The sequence below is a fragment of the Amia ocellicauda genome, chromosome 1, assembly GCF_036373705.1.
Source record: "Amia ocellicauda isolate fAmiCal2 chromosome 1, fAmiCal2.hap1, whole genome shotgun sequence".
Lineage (NCBI taxonomy): Eukaryota > Metazoa > Chordata > Actinopteri > Amiiformes > Amiidae > Amia > Amia ocellicauda.
In genome coordinates this window covers 19,340,499-19,359,882 of record NC_089850.1, presented here as the reverse complement: position 1 = coordinate 19,359,882, position 19,384 = coordinate 19,340,499, and the positions used below count along the sequence as shown (strand labels likewise).

Sequence of the window (19,384 nt, the reverse complement as noted above, 5' to 3'; positions counted from 1 at the left end):
GCAAACACCAGGCTTTATAGTGGGATCGTTCACCAAGGGGGAGGTACCATTTTATGGAGGAGAGCATGACAGGTTCATTTCAGACAAGGTCACGACTGAAGCAGTGCTGTTGGGTGTTGATAGAAGTCTTGCCCACAGCTGCCTCTATCCTCTCAAACTGCTCATGCTGTTTTCCTGCACCTCAGGGTACTTCTCATTTTCTCTTCCACTTTCAACATTTCTTGTCATTTAGCAGGATTTGATTACCCAGCATTTGAACCCACAACCTTTGAATCATGAGTCAAGAGCCCTAACTAGTACTCCACAGTGCTGTCTTGTAATGTGGGGTGTGTGGAGCTTCATATGTTAAGTGTCTGTTAAACCATGTGAGTTTGCCTTGGATTGTGGAATCAGTGCTGTTGTTTTTCACCAGAAAATGTTTACAAGGTGATAAAGGTGGTAAACATGAATAATTCTGAATGCTTTATACAAACTACTGAAAAATACTTGTGTATAAAATAAGTTAGCGCTGCTGTTAAACAGCATTTTTAGAAAGCTTTGGGTGTCAGCGTTAAACATGCAGCTGTGTAAGGCAGAAGATGAGGAGAAACTGCCAGGCACCGTGAGAAAGTCTGCATGAGATAAAACAGCAGAAATATGTTTCAGCTTACTGTTTATGTAATTAGACTAGAGCTTATTCTCTGTACTAAGATCTCTTTCTCTTTAATTAACGTGTTTCCATTGGTGAGATATATGAGGAATTTTCCTTTCATGGAGGTCGAATTTCAAAGATAATAAACACAGATACTGCGAACAAGAGGCAACTAGGAACCAACTGAGACTGGATCTGATTCTGAGGGTGTTACAACTACAGGGGTTTCTTAACATGATTACATCTCTAATTATGTCAACATTACCAAGACTCTATAAGTGTCTTATACCTTTGAGTTCTGCCTGGGAACTATCGAGTCAGGGTGAAACTCCCTTCGTGCGCATCGAGTAAAGAGGATTTCTTTGCTTGTATCTGTGTCTCCTGATTTGAGTGACTGAAAACCCCACCACACCAGGGACCTGACTTTGTTTTCTACCAAAAGGTGTGCTGCCCCTGCTGTTTGGACTAAATTATGCCTTTCTCCCTGTGAAGGGCAGGACCGTAAGGAGGTGCTGAAAGGACAGAAAGGCCACAAAGAAGCTTCACAACCACTGGAGGTTTATTACTTTTAATCATTTCAACTAGCTACAAAATGTCAATCACTTCACAAACTGACAGGAGACAGAAGGAGTTTTAATATTACATGCTTCGAGGACATTTATCTCACAGTTTTACCTATGTATCATTCAGTTAAGGTATTTTGTTTGTCTGTTTAACTACTCCACATTTTAGCGATTTGGTGTGCATAGCTCTAGGTACAGAAGCAACAAAGATATTTTTTTAACTGGTAACAAACCACAAGGGGAGAGCAGAACTAACAAGATATCGGTCTTCTTAAAAAAGTTTTTCAGAAATATGTGCCTCTTCACGTGTTTTCATTTTTTTTTTCATTTTTTCATTTATTTATTCATTTATTTTGTATTGCAGTCTCTTTTTTCATCATAAAGAGCATCAAACCTTATATTACAGTACACAACCAGTCCCACGCCCTTCAGCATTTATTCAATATCGAACTGCATATTCATTAAGAAAACAGGTCATTTTTTTGTATTTGTGCTACAGCCATATTGTGTTTTTTTGTCTGTTTATATATTTCTTCCTTTTATTTTACAACGATGGTCACAGTTTATTGACAGAAACTGTGACACTCCTGTACCCTCCAGGAATAAGGTACTCTCAACTGTGTCCTAATACTGAGCATGCTTTTGTCGATTTGCTACTGCCATGTAACGTTCTTTTTTTATTTTTTGATTATTTTTTTCATTTTATTTAGAAGATTCTAAGATCTAGTATTCGTCATGCATAATGCACAAATCACATCACTTGTAAGTGCAATGCCTATTACAGTTACATAGTCTAGCTGCAAGGTGTCTAAACATGAACTTATAATGGCGGATGAGTAAAAAATTAAATATAACCAAGGACAGCAACCGTAAATGCTTTGAATTTTGTTTAGTCTTTTTTGTTTCATTACAACATCAAAAAGAGGAGCACGGCAGTAGCAAGATGGAATTACACAGTTTTACTGAAATACTGAAAAGGAAAACAGTTTGTATAGCATTCCTACATTGTTTTCATCCAGCAAAGATATACATATATATATATATATATATATATATATATATATATATATTTATGTATATGTATATATTTTAAAAAAAGGGAGAACGAAAACTTCACTAGTGAGCTAGAGCCATCAAATCAGCACTATATACAACCTTTGGAAAGAAAGATACCTAGAAAAGAAAGTTACAAGGACTATCATTAAAAAGCGAACGAACTGCACAGAACTACATTTACAATGGGGAGGGAGAAGGGGGGCTGATATGTGCATGTGTGCAAACCTAGTAGGTAAATGCCATGATAAAAGCAAGTTTGCACTGCTTAGTAAGCAGCACAGGGGGTAAAAGCACTTCCTTGCGTTGTTTAGCCACTGCCGAGCATCTTTGTCGCGCGCTGGTTGGCTTCGTCAATCCTGGTTTTGTTGGAGTCGGCCTAGGAGAAGAACAGACAATGGTCAGAGTGGAAGGCTAATACCGGCACCTGCGTCTGGAGAACAGTGCTAGGTTGCCTGATAAGCAAAATCATCTGTAAACATCTACTGCTGGTCAGCACTCTAGACACAGCTGTGTTCAATACAGTTATGTCATTCAGTCACTCCCACAACTGTATAGAGCAAGGTCTCACTGTCATGAACTGCAATGCCGATCATGTCATAAAGCCAGGAGATACTAAGACACATTAGAGAATGAACTAAAATAATGTACATTGGCCTCAGTCTGACCAGTAACATGTTAAAGGGTTGCAGGGGCTCTCGAGTGCAACACTGCCATAAGCGATCAAGCTGGTTCCCCACCAGCCCTGTTACCCTCCGGGCTGCAGGAGTGACAGGGCCCCCCGGCTCCACAAGAGAGTAAAGGCCATTACCTTCTCCATGATCCTGTCGATTTGGCGATTCTGTGTGTCGATCTCGTTGCCCATGTCCAGGGCCATGTGGCGCAGGTTTCCAATGATGCCACCGACCTGCTCCAGATTCTCATCCATCTCATTTTCCCGGGCATCGTTTGTTACCCTGCAGAGCCGAAAGAGCGAAGCACGATGAAGGGCAAGGCGTTTAATTCATGGCACTGGGCTGCCAGCTACACCCAAATTAAATCATACATGAAACAAATGACAGGAGATTCAGATTCCCAAATTGTTGGCAGTGGATCAGCAACTGGACATTCACTTCAATTTAACCCAGCCTGTTTGGGTGAGGGAAGGACAGAGGGGAGGAGGCTCTCAGAGTGCCCTCCCTTGGCCCTTACTGGGTGGAATGAGCCAAGGATTGGGGCAGGGGGGATTTTGGGAGGAGCGAGGGATGCAAAAGAAAGGGGAGTTTGATTAACATTTTACCCATGTTATCACAGGCAAGGCGCTGGCTGGGTGGGTTGGGGATCTAATCCCTGTGTTCCAATTGGATCCCAGTTATTCACCTGTAATACCATCCTTACCCCACGTATCTCAGATAATCTGACAGCTGACAATATACACTCACCTAAAGGATTATTAGGAACACCATACTAATACTGTGTTTGACCCTCTTTCGCCTTCAGAACTGCCTTAATTCTACGTGGCATTGATTCAACAAGGTGCTGAAAGCATTCTTTAGAAATGTTGGCCCATATTGATAGGATAGCATCTTGCAGTTGATGGAGATTTGTGGGATGCACATCCAGGGCACGAAGCTCCCGTTCCACCACATCCCAAAGATGCTCTATTGGGTTGAGATCTGGTGACTGTGGGGGCCAGTTTAGTACAGTGAACTCATTGTCATGTTCAAGAAACCAATTTGAAATGATTCGACCTTTGTGACATGGTGCATTATCCTGCTGGAAGTAGCCATCAGAGGATGGGTACATGGTGGTCATAAAGGGATGGACATGGTCAGAAACAATGCTCAGGTAGGCCGTGGCATTTAAACGATGCCCAATTGGCACTAAGGGGCCTAAAGTGTGCCAAGAAAACATCCCCCACACCATTACACCACCACCACCAGCCTGCACAGTGGTAACAAGGCATGATGGATCCATGTTCTCATTCTGTTTACGCCAAATTCTGACTCTACCATCTGAATGTCTCAACAGAAATCGAGACTCATCAGACCAGGCAACATTTTTCCAGTCTTCAACTGTCCAATTTTGTTGAGCTTGTGCAAATTGTAGCCTCTTTTTCCTATTTGTAGTGGAGATGAGTGGTACCCGGTGGGATCTTCTGCTTTTGTAGCCCATCCGCCTCAAGGTTGTACGTGTTGTGGCTTCACAAATGCTTTGCTGCATACCTCGGTTGTAACGAGTGGTTATTTCATATATATATATGTGAATTAGTTTTCACTTATGCAGTTCTAGTTTAATTACATTTCCACTTTCTGCTGGTATAAAAAGGCCATGGACTCAGGGAGCAGGGCCCCTTGGGTAGGACTGTAATTGGCCACAGTGGCCTCCTCTGCTCTGCTCGCCCCTCCAGACACTCACCTGCGGATGAATCCTCCGCTGATGGCCATCTGTTCACGCTCATCCACAACACGGGCAGGCTGGCTGGCTACTACGCCATCCTGGTTGTTTCCCCAAGCCTTCTTGTAAGCATCGCTAGACTTGAGTCTGCGCACAGAAACAGTGTGAGTCACGAGAAATACGCTGACCAACACAAGCAAAGGCTAACTAAAGTTCTGCAAGCAAGGAACTGAATTAGGCAGATGAGATTTTCTTAAATTAATTGTTATTATTTATTTATATGTATGTTTTATTCACTAGGGAGATTATACCGATATATCATACTTTTTTAATAAAAAAGCCCTGTATATGCTTCAGGTTATAAACTGTTTAACTCTGTTAAATAGAATAGTTCTGAAGTCTTCAAAAAGACAAAAAAGGTCAATTGCAGGACATTTGTTTTTTAAGTCACATCTCCTCCCATGTGGACTTTGACACAGAACACAGAGGACATGTCTTTGAGACAAACAGAGATTACAGAAAAAACAGGACTGCCAAGTACAGTGTGTACATCACATCACGGATACATTCGGCAATTAGAGGGGAAAAAACAAAACAATGATAAAAAAAACTTTAAATGTACGTGTATTTTAGTTTGGGAAATGGCCTCGGTCTCAGGACTGTTAAAGTCAGGGTTTTGTGACATTGCCTTAACTTAGAAAAACCCATTTCTGGTCCACTTCTCTTTAGGACTTCGCATTTCGCATGTGGCTATGATAATAATATTAATAATAATATATCGGTACTTGGTGGGGTAGGTGGCCGTACATCTAGAAATGATGTACATACCTTTGTCAGCTAGGACAAAAAAATAAAAGATCACAATAAAAATTAAACTGTTAAGGGATGAATGCAAGAGCAATTTAAGAAAAGAGCAGCAATCTATGCATCAGAAAGGGAGGTTAATGAAGGCAGTAAAAGCTTTCTCGCTATGCCTGGCTGCTACAGAGAGGCAATGCTATGGCTTCTGATTGCTATTGATTTTTAAATTCCAAAGGTTTTAAATCTTTTTTCCCTACAAGGAGTAAAATCCCTACAGAGGATTTCAAATGCGTGTCACTCCAGTCTGCGATTCATCCCTGCACTTAGGAATACATAACTATTCATTGAGCGGCACAGTGAATTACAATTTTTTATTATAATGTGCATATATATAATTATTATTATTATTTTGAAGCGCTTTCTCTATTCAGAAGAGGCAGGTATCAATCGCAGCCTGTAACTAACTGTTCTTTTAAGACTTCCTGCACTTTAAAACCATCAGGAAAGATGGCTCAGGAAAAAGATGGATCTTTCAACACTGAGAGAGAAAGCCACCAGTGTCTGTTTGTGTGTTTTAAATAGCAAACATCACTCCCCACTTTTTTCCTGTGCCAGACGGCTAACTTAATTTGAAATATGAAGAAGGTTAAACCCAGGCATGCTGACAGTGACAGGGTTTCCCGTGGCTTGGGGTTTCTGCCATTTTATCGCCTTGTTTTAAGCAAACGCAGCACGCAAATATCTTTTCCAGCTTGGTAATGATATTTATGTCTTTGTCTAACAACCGCAGAGCACAAAGCCTGCATTTATTTATAGCAATGGATCCAGGGTATGATTTGCTCAGAGTCGTTGCACATTTATTTCTAACCCAAGTAGAATCATAAGACGGTTTTCTCTGGTGCACCAATTAATGTAGAAGCCACTTGGGGGGTTCTTGCATTAAAATGATATTTCTAATTTCTATAGCTGTGTTTGTGTGTGTGTGTGGGGGTGTAATTAAATAAAACATTAAGATCTCTGCAGATGCAACACCGGAGAGACAGCTATCTCGGTGTGCTGTGTCTGATGAGTGATCATTTAGTAGTTAATGGTTTGTCAATGTTTAAACTTCTTCGCAAATCACTCCGTGTCTTTTCTGGACACACTCGATTATCCTGCTGCATTTAGCAGTTGAAAGGCACTGCCTCAAATTCGTCTCCTATTATTATACATTATCCCTGCACTGATCTCCAGAGATATCTGTCAAGCGCGCTGAACTGTCTTATCTCCGAGCTCTTATATAAACATGACTGAACTGCAGCCAGAAAAAAGAAAAAGACAAAAAAAATAAAAAAATCATGGCGTTACGTAAACATTTATAAATATCAACACATAGATGGCAGGGACTGTGGATTTACAGAGCAACGGACAACACGTCACACTCTCTGCATTTAAAAGTGTTCCTTCAATAAATACACTAAGGGCACTGGTGGCATTTTTGGTTACTTTTAGGCATCACCACCACCTTCATCATATGATTTAGTCATGATTTCCTTAGTGGTCATTATCAGGGTATTGAGTGTGATTTAAACATTGTGCACCACAAAAGGGTGTGGCCCCTGAAAGAAAGCAAGTGTGTTAAAGACAAGAGCGTCAAATGTAGGAGTGTGTGTAGTGAGAAGACAGAACATTTTCAGATTTTCTGTAAGAAAACATCTGCTGATGTGATAAAAAAAACAATTCCGCCTCTATTTGGCTGAACTGCTCTGATTGTGTTCTGCCAGCTCCGCTTCCTGCAGCCGTGGCCATTTTAACCTGGGCCCACAATGTCTGGAGACCGAATGGGAAGGAGCATTTACTTTATTGGGTTCCTTACTGGGGAGACCACCTGGATATCAATGTGTACAAGAAGCTCTCAACCAGGAAATGCAGTGGAATAGCTCGAGCAGTCCAGAAAATATAAAACCCTTTAATCTGGAAATGCCTAGTATGTGTATCTGTAATGGCATGGCAGTTTGCTTTTAATACATTTTATATAAAATGTAGCAGGAGAGGAAAGGTAACTAGCGTAAATAGGTGAATAGTAAAATAGTGTTAAAAACCACAGACTTCTGAAGTTAGATAATATGACATGTGCTTGTTTGTGTTAGTTTGTGGGAGACAGCGATAGAGAGAGTTTTTAATAGTTTTAAATCTACCAAAGTGAATGTAACTAAATCCAGGGGACGTCAAAGGTGTTCAGTGTTTAGTTTTCAGTTTAGACAGTTAAGTATTTACTATTGCTAGTATTTTATTGTAACATATTGAACTTCATGAGTTTGACTGAAAGAAACATTGGTCGATGATTCATTTGAAACATTCCAGAAATCTAACTCTGTACTGTGCAGGTTCTGCTGGATGTTTTTGTGCTAGGCTAGAGATACTTAGTCTTATTTTGAAGGGTAGGTAAGCAACAAAAAAAAAAAAAGACAAGTGAACAGTGTTGCTAAATGTATCACCAGCACATCAGAGAAACTATCAAGTGATTTTAAGCATTTTTAGGATGATGCATGTTTGTTGTAAACACTTTATTTCAGTAAGATGTTATTTGATTGTAGTAGAAAATACACGGATACAGTGTGTGAACCAGCAGAGGTATACTACACACACAAGTCTGGCATTTATAACTGACGTTCTACTCTTAACTGTTAGACAATTCATTTTGTATTGATTCTTTACATTATTCATATTAATATATCTTTTCCATGTCTTATGTCCCATAAATATTCTTTACTATTAGTAAACAAAACAAAACAATAAAAAAAAGAAAAGCAGAACAATTATTAAGCATAACTGTCCTCAATTATCCTCATCAATAGAGCGGTGGTCTATTCTAGCAACTTAGGAGTCAACAGGGTGGTGTCAATTTTGTGACACGTTGTAAATTTAAGTTGCCAAGAAAAAATAAACAACAGCAAATAAAAAATCATTGAAAACACTTGTGTGTGACTGGCCTGTTTCATGAATCATCCTATTTGTCCCCCTATTCTTTCACTCTTTTGACGTCAGCTGAAGTGGACCTCAAGAGCTCATGGCGCTAGGTGCTGGTTTTGATTTGGATCTGAACACATGGACATTTAAGACAGCACATCCAGGACCTACACTACATTGAACTCCACAGGTGACAATATATCTGATCTGCCTAACCTACAGTATATCACTGTCAGAAAACACGCCAAACAACAGGCTTAGGGCAATCGCCCGAAGTTTAGTGTGCTTTATCTCAAGGTGAGGTTTCTGGAACCCCGGAAACACCTCAGTATGATAGGTACGACTGTTCCATCAGCAGCAGCAGCAGTAGCAGCATGCATCACATTCAAGAGATACGGTATCCATCCGTGCTCATCAGTCACATTACTGGACGCTATGTAGTTGGTGCAAAAGGTACAACTGGTACTGTAGCAAAGCTTGTACTAAAATGGCATTCACAAGGCTGGGCAGTACAAAGCATCAAAATGCTTTCTGGAATGTGCTTGGTGTATATGTATTCGTATAATATATGCGTATATCAGAATGAATTAAATATGTTTAAGACAGACTTTAAAAATGATACTGTGCAACACAGATTTTATTATGCATTACAAAACCTAAACTGCTACCACAGTCAAAGACAAAAGTATTTTTCTTTGTTATAAATTTAAGGGCAATAAGTATTACCGCAATAAAATGCATATGGTCTTTTAGTGAACAACACACTAATTGCTGCCATAATGGGACAGAATGAAGAATGTGGGCTCAAAGGTTCAGCTGCAACAGTGGCTGAAACGTCTAGTATTTCTAGAGGTGCAGCATGGTCAGTAACTGAGATGTACTACTGAAAATGGGTAGGTTATATTCTACCCAGAAATACTGTCAAAAAGGTGGACACAAGAGGTCTGCTAAAACCCTTGGAACATCGGTTCATAGGAACATGAACATGGGAGAAGGCAAAGGGGCAAGTCACTCCTCAAATGTGTGTAGTTTTCACAGTGACAACGTACAGAGAAGCCTGATAAATTAATTTAAACTTCCTATGATCTTATGAGTAAAAACATTATATTGCCTCGCCCCTCATTGTCTATATGGAGAGAATGCTTTTGTCTTAATCTGTTATTGAGCATTTTTGGTATATAAATAACATCCACTGTGTATTTGTGTGTGTGTGTGTGTATGTGTGTGTGTGAGTGTGTGTGTGTGTGCTTGCGTGTTGGTCTTCCAGTGATTCACTCATCCAAGATGATGCAGTTTTGTCACTGTGTGGAATGGCAGTCTATGTTCATCACAGTAAGCTGTGTCAGTTGCTGCTGTATGTAGTTTTTGACATGCACATAGGAACCGTTGCCAATCTTATTTATCTTGCCCACTTTGCTTGCGCTGGCCATGCATTACTGTGTGGACGCTGGGATTGTGTTTGTTTCTGGAGTGTGGCAAAGTCGCCATTTGCTCGGTGTGTAGCCGAACAAAGACAATGAATACGGGGCAGAACCAAGACAGAAGTGACTGGGTGCCATGCTCAGTGCAAACATTGACGTCACTCTGGAGAGATCATGCTACCTCGGTGCGGCTTCAAGGGCCCCGAAGGCAGTGTTTCAACACTTCAGAAAATGATACAACGGCGCTCTGAATGCAGTTCAAAAGGCAAAAAAGAAAGAAGAAAACCCCAGCCCGAATGGCGAGGGAAACATAATTCCCGAACATGCGAGGGGCGAGGAATTGCAACTGCAAACCGAATCAATTTTTGAATGTTTATGTATTTATTTTAGTTAATGTTTCCTTTTTCACCAGCTAGGGTTAATGACTACAAGGTTTTGATTGTCATTAATTCCCCCACCCCCAAGCCCAAGCATTCTGGAAGGTGGAACGTGTTGAAACACAGCCGTATCTCCAGCTAAAGCCCGTCATGACTATTGCTCAATGTTCTGCCGTGGATCACTGCAGCATGCCTGTTTAGGAGCAGTTACTGTTTCCCTCACGAGGTTCATGACTACACTATGGGATGAATGCATTGGAGTTGGTACTGATGTTCACTTCTGCATGCCTCATGCTTATCCTGCCTCTTTCCCTAGCACAGGCGAGCAGCCCCAAAGGCTAGGACTGAAGGCCCAGGGCTACTCCCGTATCACTTTAGTCTGCTTTTTGTTTCTGGGGGGCAGGCAGGCAGGCTGGCAGGCAGGAGGCACCTACTTGTTACATGGACAGACACAAAGACCACAGAATTTTCCTAGATCCGTCAAATTCTTTTCTGCTTCTTTCATGTCCTTATTGATTTGGTCCATTCCCTCCTCGATGCGTTCCAGTTGTTCTGATTAAACACAAGTATTTTATCCCCCACAGAATGAAGCAGATGAGAAAGAAAGGACAAAGAAGAAAGACAAAAAACTTCAGACATTCACTTTGACAAAAGAAAAATTGGGACACACCACCACAGAGCAGGACCAGCACCCAGTACGTACTTGTTACAAGGACATATGAAAAGGCCACAGCATTTCCCTAAATCTTTTAAATTTTTCTCGGCCTCCTTCATGTCTTGATTGATATGGTTCATGCCATCTTCAACACGATCGAGTTGTTCTGGTCAGGACAAAGGGATGACAGCAGTGGAATGAATTTTATTCGTCTCTTCAACAGAAACATGAAAAATGACCACTGAGCTACATTAGGGGTCTCTACAATGCATTAAATTGGAGTTGATGCATTGATATGGTATATGGATGTGTGCGGGGCAAATCCTCCAAAAAAAAAAGGAAAGCAAACTGGTAAAGAGGCTAAGAAACCTGATGATCTGAGTTTGAAAGAGTTGGTCAAACCAAAAGGCTAATTAAGTGAGCGAGTAACCCTTGGTTTCACTTTAGGAGATAAGCAAAATGTCAGGCTTAAAAAAGAAAAAAGGAAGAAAATGACATTTTTATATATATTCCTATAGTGACTGCTGTTTGTCAAGTCACGAGCTTTCGCACTCCTGCCTACTTGTCTGAAGGTCGTTGCAGGGAGACGGCTCGATACACTCAGATTTTAATTACACTTCTAATGCAGTCGGATGAAATGGAAGAAGACTAGCACAGATCACAGTCTGACGAGCCACGCCATTCGAGAGAGACACAGAGCGTGCCCAGGCTACTGATGGAGAAAGAAGGTGTGTGTGTGTGTGTGTGTGCGTGGCCAGAGATGAATGAATGGAGACCTGCAAATGAAGTGAACGTGGCTGAGGTGAGCGCTCCAACTAGGTCGTAATGAAAGGCCTAAGACCCTGGCCTGCTGGCGGGGATTCAGACGTGGCGTTGGAGGTGGAGGTGAAGGTGGAGGTGAGGGGGGAGGGGGGGATTTCCTCGTATCGATGCGTTTGTAAAATCCCTGGAGTGCTGCAGTGATCTGCTTTAATAAGGAACAGAATGCAGCTGCTTTGTTAAATTGGGTGGCAAAAGAACAGAATAACGCAAGGAGGCCAATTTGGATTTGTCGCTATATGTAGTTCACAGGTTGTGGCCCTAGCCAGGTCAATAGACTGCTAGCAGGCATTTTGTAAAGTACCTCAGTTTTTTTTCTTTTTTTCACAAAACCCTTAACAGCTTCTGATCAATCGGTTTTATAGTGAGATCTGCTGCCAAGATGGTCTAAGCACAAGCAAATGCTAGTGGTATCTTATGGCCACACTTGCAACAAATTAAAAAGCTAATTGGTTTAAAGGTAATCTTTTTGAACAGAACTTCTAGACAAGTAAGAGAAAACGTGACGGAATAAAAACGGCGAGATCTCATCCCTTAAGCACCTGAGTGAAATTCCACATTCACTGGCTGGCTTTGCTGTTTATCTATGAACAAACTTGATATGCAGGAATGCTTAAATAAACAAACAAACAAACAGACGAATAAAAAATGCTTCAATGAGCTCTGATGGTATAGCTTTCCAAATCAGCAAAACAGATCAATCCCTCATGGGCTTACCCACTTTGATCTATTGGCGGGATGCTCTGTTTTTGTTGTCTGTTTTTAGATAGAAATTAGACTTTTCAAAATGGCTTTTCATGGTAAATAAAGCAAACATGAACTGCGGAACATGGCTCTTTTCCTGTTTATTTAATGGAAAGAAAAAACAAACTGTTGTAAATATGCAACATTAAGAAAATACCTGTAGTTTCATAATCTCATACTGATTTCCTACTCCGTGGCCCTGCTACTGGCAAGCCTATCTTCAGAAAAGACAAACTGATTGTAGTTAAACAAGCAGGCTAAAATCAGCCTCTTGACAGTAAAAAAATATAGTTTACTTTAATAATAATAATAATAATAATAATAATAATAATAATAATAATAATAATAATAATAATAATAATAATTTGTTTTAATAAAAAAAAAAATGAATCTTAGGATAAATTATGTATCTGTTGCCTCTACACTGTAATTTTTGTCAGCGACACTTAGAAAGCCTCAGCAAACAGCTATCATAAAACGCTCAATAACACAGGATCAGTAAAAAATATACAAATGATTCCTTGCAGGGTTTGACAAGTCAATGAGGAATGGAGAGTGGCCTTCGGATAATGTGCATTCGAATCAGAACAGCAGTCATGTCTGCTCCTCGTGAAGGACTCTCTACTTCGCTTTCCAAACACTCATCGGGCAAACACTAAGCGTGGGATTAGTTAAGTGGGAGATCTAATTCATTTCAGGGTAATACGAGTAGGGCAACAGAACAGATGTTAAAACTCTGTTGTGAATACAAACCACGGATTACTGCATACAAATAGGAGTGGGGCTGGACCGGGCAGTGGTGTGGAGAGCGTTTTTGGATCAGGCCTTCTAATGCAAAGGTTGGGGGATTGAGCAAAGGTACTCTGCTCAGATTAAACATCATAATAAACCAAATTCAATTGGTAACTAACTGAGGTTAGAAAGGGATGTTTTGAATTTAGCCGCCAACAACGGACACAGTTGTAAAGTCCAGTTACGGGCAGTGGAATTGTATAAAAATAAAAGATAGCTGTTCTGCTCTTGGAACTGGATGAGGTTGGCTGGGTTTGGGTTTTGGATGGTAGGAGGCTGATCGTACTCTGTAATTTCTTTCCTGGGGAGCTGCACTAGCAATGTGGAGACCAGTGCTGTAATCTGAGTGGCTTGCGGACGACATACGTGCTGCAGTCATTTAAACCTCAGAATTGATCTGGACTGTGCTGAAGGGAAATGTGGCGCTTGAATTTCAAAAACCTAATGGAATGCTTTATTTAGCCCAGAATTAATGAAGTCTCTGGGTCTTAGGGGAACAGTAAGCGTAACAGTAAGCGCTGGACAAATATATCGCCCACCAAAAACTTGAATACAATTTGTCGGCTTTATAAATAAATAAACAAGTAAATAAAAAGTATTGAAAGCACTCCGCAGTCGTTTTGGTGAATTTGACCAGGGATTATACAACAAAGCACAGTATAGTTCATGGGAGAGAAAGTTGTGAGTTTTGTCATTACCAGCAAAACCGATCGTTTTATTTTTGTCGTTTTTTTATTTTGGTCTTCACAGAACATCACCGCAGACTGTAAAGGCCTACGGTGTTTATCAGTGCTGATCCTTTTATATCAATGGCCATTATAAGTGCCTTGCTTTTAATACATCAACTTTGTGCCAGAGACTAGTTGAAACAATGAGCTGGAGCACTTAACCCCACTTCCAATGGAGCGCACACTTGGCGCACTCTACTGTGGCCTGGGGACAGCATGTGAAAATCATTCAAGATCTCATCAGGTTTATGTAATTGGGAGCAATGGCACTAAACTATGGCAGGGGACTGAATCCAGGCACCCGCTTCTTGAATACAGGTGCAATGCAAAATACTTTAACTACAGAAGCCTAAACATTACTAAAAACACACTGTTAAAAAGAAGAAAAGGAAAAACGTGGTTAGTAATGAGATTGTAAAACTGTAAAATGGGTCAACAGTTCTCATTAAGAGGCTCCAAGAGGCTTCAACGTTATTTGAAACACTATAGGCAAGTTTGCAGGAGATATGTAAACTTTCCTACACATACATCCCCAGTGAGATATTAATATATTACAAATGGGGGAACTAAAGAAAAAGAAGACAAACAACTAAGTAAAACCAAAACTATCTCTGTAATGATGTCACCATGCATGGTGCAATTGTGCACATCCACATACATATATATATATATATATATATATCTGTTCTGAAACATTCAGCATTGTGTACTTTTCATTGTTCCAAACAATGGGATAGATCCAGTCAAATACAACAAACAAGCCTAGTAACGCCTCCAGATTTTTTAACGTTCCTATAGTTCTCCTATAATTTTCAATTGCTTTCCCTCTCAAAGGCCTCCACACTTACCTCCTTGCTCATCCAACATAACCAAAGTCCTGATGCCAGCATCTTTGCTCTATTCCCCCAAGCATGGTAGTAAGAGAAGAGAGAGCAACAGCGAGAGGCACAGAGAGTGAGTGAGAGAGAAAGAAAGGAAAAAAGAGAGGAAGAGAAGACTAGATCAGTAAGGAAATCCATAGTCCCATGATTACGGAAAGACCGGAAAAAAAATGAATTAATAAATGTATTACACACTGAAGGTCAACTGAGCAGTAATTAGTTTAAAAACAACTATCACAATATTACCACTTTCTACTCCTGTTAAATGTTTAGATACTGTTTGATTGCTGTACCCTATTCTGGAGCTTAACTTGTAATGATTAACAATGATAAAGTGCCTGATGTCTGAACCCCCTCTCTCTCTTTCTCTCCATCTCGATTGTGAAACGCTGCTCAGTAGACCTTTAGTGTTGAAAACAGCATTAGGAACAAGGCTTGTTATACAGGGTTAGTCAAGTGAATGCAGGATTTACTGAGAATCAGATTCAGTCAAAATGGATCTGTAGATATAGGTACCGATCGCTGCTCATAAAGCTTCAGGAAATGGTTTAGTGCTGGTTGGTTTACTGACAAAAGCCACCAGCTCTTATTGTAGGTGTGGCATGACATGCTATGCCATAGCTCGGTACCAGGTAAGAGTAGGTAATCGCACACTACAGCACTGAGAACGCAACCCATCTGTGTGTAAAGCAGAGTCCAGGAGATGCTGCGGTGACAGGGGCTCTTGAGGGGAACACTCGAGTGAAAGGACGCCTATAGGCTGGACAAGGAGGTCTCCACGGCAGCCTCTACCATCGCCCAGTGTTCCCAGGTGGCCGTGGCACTGTGGGCTGAGTGCCACCCAAGGCAGGGAAGGTGGGTGGTTGCTGGGGGGAATTCTGGGTTCTCTGCACACGAGCGCCCCCTGTGGCTGCTCAGGAGCCTGCAGGTTTGGGGTTTTCTAGGCACGCCATCTGCCTTAATTCCTCCACTTGGAGCATGATGGATGGACTAGGGTACAGTCTGGGGCTGCAGTGAGAACAACAGTGAACAGGTGAAGGAGCAAGGATCTCGTAGCAGTGAGCTGATGTGTGTAATTTGCACTTTCAAATTGGCGGTGAAAAAATTGAAACTTAATCAGGATTCTAATTATTATAATTTATTTTACGACAAATATGTGTTTGTACTTTCGATGAACTCAATTATTTATGAGCGACAATGTAAAATAAACATTGCAGCACTGGGTGAACGTCCATTAATTCCCATAAATATTTAACAGTGTCAATACACTGATCTGTCTCATTTTAGGGGCTGTCTTAAGACTTTGGTTCTTTATCAGTGGTTCAAACGTTCAATGGATCTATGACACTGTACATCATCTAAGATAGGGAAATACTACTGAGCAACAACAGGCACATTAAATAAATAAAACCGCTTAATTAAAGTAAGAGAATTTCAAGACTATAAGAATGAACTTTTTCAAACTAATATAATACTATTTAAAAATTGATAATCAAAAAAATGTTTCAGATCCACCAGTTTTTTTTCCATATTTATCTTGAAAGGATAAATATACCTAGCTTTCTTTCTCTATGCACAGTAACTATACCTATATGTGTACTGAGATCAAAACCACAGTGCAAGAAATCCTTGAATTGTTCCGTACTCTGTGCCGAGGTCCTAAACTGAGGGAAGAGAAAATGTCTGTTGTTAACTAGGTCAGAACATGCAGTGTGATGGTGCACATTTAGCATACTGAAAGGTTAGGTAACAGATTATAAAAATAGCTACCAAGGAGTCTTCAAAATTCAGCTTAACGCTGCCGTTTAAAGCTGAAAATGAAACGCAAAAGTTTATTTCCTGTTTTGTGCTTTTAACGCATCGGTAAAAGCTCTCAGACTTGTGCAAGCGAATCAGTCTGTCTGCTGTGCTTGAGGATCTGTCTGCTTGGTGGGGCGCTTTTGAAGACTTTTAAGAAGCAATTTTGATTCCCGGTGATTGCTGAAGGGGCCCGAACCTGACTGCAGACATGCTGAAGTAATAAGGGGGTGACCTTGGGGTAGGTTTATCAATTTCACAATTTCCTGTTTTGGCCTTACCTTACTGTTGTCTGTGTGAGTTAAAGGTTTGGGGGTCAGCTAAAGTTCAGGGTTATAAATACAAATGTAATGGGGTAAAAGATGGTCATTTCATTTTGGATGTTTTGATTTGGTTTCGGCCTAGGTTTAACCCTGGGAAAGACAGGGCCCCTCCTTCACACAGACCAAGACTGTTCGCAATGGCCATATTCTCTGGACTGGGAGCTTGATCACAGAGGGAGGCATGTGACTTTGTGGACTGAAGACCCATGCATGGAATCACATTATATATATTGCCATTTCCCTATTATAGGCAGGAGTGCATCTGTAGGAAGGCTTTTGACTGAGGGCTTAGTTTGGGGCGTGGCAGCTCAGGCCTTCAATTGGTTGGAGTGGAGCTGCAGCAGAGTAATTGTAGTGGTGAGTGTTTTCTCCTGGGGCCCAGAAGCAGAAGCAAACCCTCGTGAGCTGTATGCCTGCCATTTCCTTTGTTTTGATTTGTGTCTGGTTGTTAAACTAGAAAGGACTCCAGAAATAAATAGTTTTTGTTATTAAGCTGAGGAACAGAGGGAATGAACCTGTCACAGGGAACTGAAACATCATCAACGCCGTTCATGACACGAGTTGAGACCGGACACAGCCAGGTCTATTCTCAGGCTACCAGCCTGTATATATAAGAAGATATTTTACTGAGTTAATAACAGAGTTTTTTCAGGGGACCACAATTGTGCTGGGTCTTTGAGACTTATAAAGAATGACTTATAAATAAACCAGTGTGGCACTGAAGATTCAAAGGACAACCAGTTAGAAGCCTGCAGGAATATTGCTGCAAGTGTTGCTACAGCTGTTAAAAGGTCCGAGAAGTATTTCACCAAGGAAACACAATTACTCAACCACAAACTACGCTAATTCCTTGTTAGAGTGAAGATGGTAACCCTTAAGTTTAGTAGTTGCCAAACAATCAATAAATACATCCGTTAGTGTTTTAGTGTTCACGAAAGTTTTATCTTACAAATAACGGTTATACTTCATGATGATCGATAGGACCTTGGGACACTAGACTTGCAAGAATCTGCTCATTCTTGAAGCAGGTTTCAGTCGACCACTATTGCGACCTTTGTCGTCAGCTGTGGCTTTTTTAAACATCCATTCGTTTACCAGTTAAGAAGTGTTTCTGTTCACAAACTGTACAATGTGTTCAAACTGACACGTCTTCTAATTTCCAGCTACTTCTTACTCATGCTGCACGTGTCTGTCCTTCCACACTGTACTGCTCGTAATTATGGGTTTGGTAATTAAATACTCAGTATTGCCCTGGATTTGGGTTCAAAGCTACACAGATAAATGCTCTCTTTGTATCTGGTGTCACTGCCAGTGAAAGAGTCCTGGATTATAATTTGCTTCCTGAGCTAAACAGGAATAATGTAAAGAGGTGTACTCCATAAATCAGAAGGCGGGAGTGCATAGGCATCTTTCATCACGACCGATTTGAGCCAAAAACTGTTCCTGAGCGAGTAACATAAGAGCACTGCACTACACTGTATAATAGCCTTTAATTGATCTTTTGCTGCTGTAGCCTCCTTGATCTAATAATGCTCAGGACCATCCAATGATAGCTTCAACTTGGCAGCCAGACATGTAATTAGTGGTGGTTAGGCTGTGTGGGTCCAACTCTCTCCTCTCCCTGGAGGGTAGCTGCAGAGGATTCTAATCCCTCTGGTAGACTCAGGTCTCAGCAACACATTTTTATCTCAGGTTTGCATCTCAGTGTGACAGTCAGAGGTTGCAGAAGATCGTTATGACCTTGGACCAGGGCTGTGTTTGGAACACATTGCGCTTAGAGAGCATGAGGACAGTGTTCGACACAGCTACGACAAAATATGAGGTCTTCAGCGTTCCTGCAGTAAAATTATATTTTCTGTTTTTCCATTCCTGGTCTTGCATAAATCAAACACAGCCTGATTCGTAAAAGGGACAAGATAAGACAATTTTTTAAAGCCCGATTTATGTAACTGATTTGCTTCATTTCTATTATTAGAATGTGGGTTTTATATAAAAACCTTTGGAAATGTGGTTATTAGGTGACCTTGCATGAGCTTTTCAGAATTGCTTAGCAACCAACTTCTTATTTTTCCTCTTTTTCAAAAATCACTGTAATGCAGGGAGCAGAGAAAATAACCAAAATGTTGTGTGCTGCCATACTTCTTACCTGTAGTGTTTAAACATACACATATACACAGTATTTCCATGCCTTGCAAAAGTATTCACCCCCAACCAAAAAAAAACACATTTTGATGAATTTACAAATAATATAAATATATATTTTGAATTCCCTTTTTTATTCGAAACTCAACTGAACACTGTTTATATTTTAAGGATGTTGAATGTCACCAGAACCTGCAAGGAAAATAAATAAATGTAATGTACTCTTTGCATAAATATTCAGCACTTAAAAGCACTTTCTGCATAAAAAGTCAGTACTTATCACCTCTGGCAGCAATTACTGCTGTGAGTCTTTTTGGATAGGCTTCTACCAG

At 40.6% G+C, this 19,384-nt stretch overlaps 1 protein-coding gene across 2 annotated transcripts in view; it reads right to left on the bottom strand.

The window, feature by feature from the left end:
• Positions 1-1,172: 1,172 nt before the first annotated feature.
• Positions 1,173-19,384, bottom strand: part of LOC136732050 (synaptosomal-associated protein 25) — a 52,939-nt gene continuing 34,727 nt past the window's right edge. Inside the window, exons 4-8 of one of the 2 annotated variants that reach the window (XM_066697743.1) lie at positions 14,758-14,806; positions 10,875-10,992; positions 4,645-4,770; positions 3,059-3,203; positions 1,173-2,626 (exon numbers count right to left, since the gene is read on the bottom strand). In XM_066697743.1, the coding sequence (XP_066553840.1) occupies positions 2,558-2,626; positions 3,059-3,203; positions 4,645-4,770; positions 10,875-10,992; positions 14,758-14,806 (507 nt within the window). In that variant the 3' untranslated portion in view covers positions 1,173-2,557. Of the gene's footprint in view, positions 2,627-3,058; positions 3,204-4,644; positions 4,771-10,605; positions 10,724-10,874; positions 10,993-14,757; positions 14,807-19,384 lie in introns of both variants that reach the window. The other variant, XM_066697736.1, reaches the window with a different exon arrangement.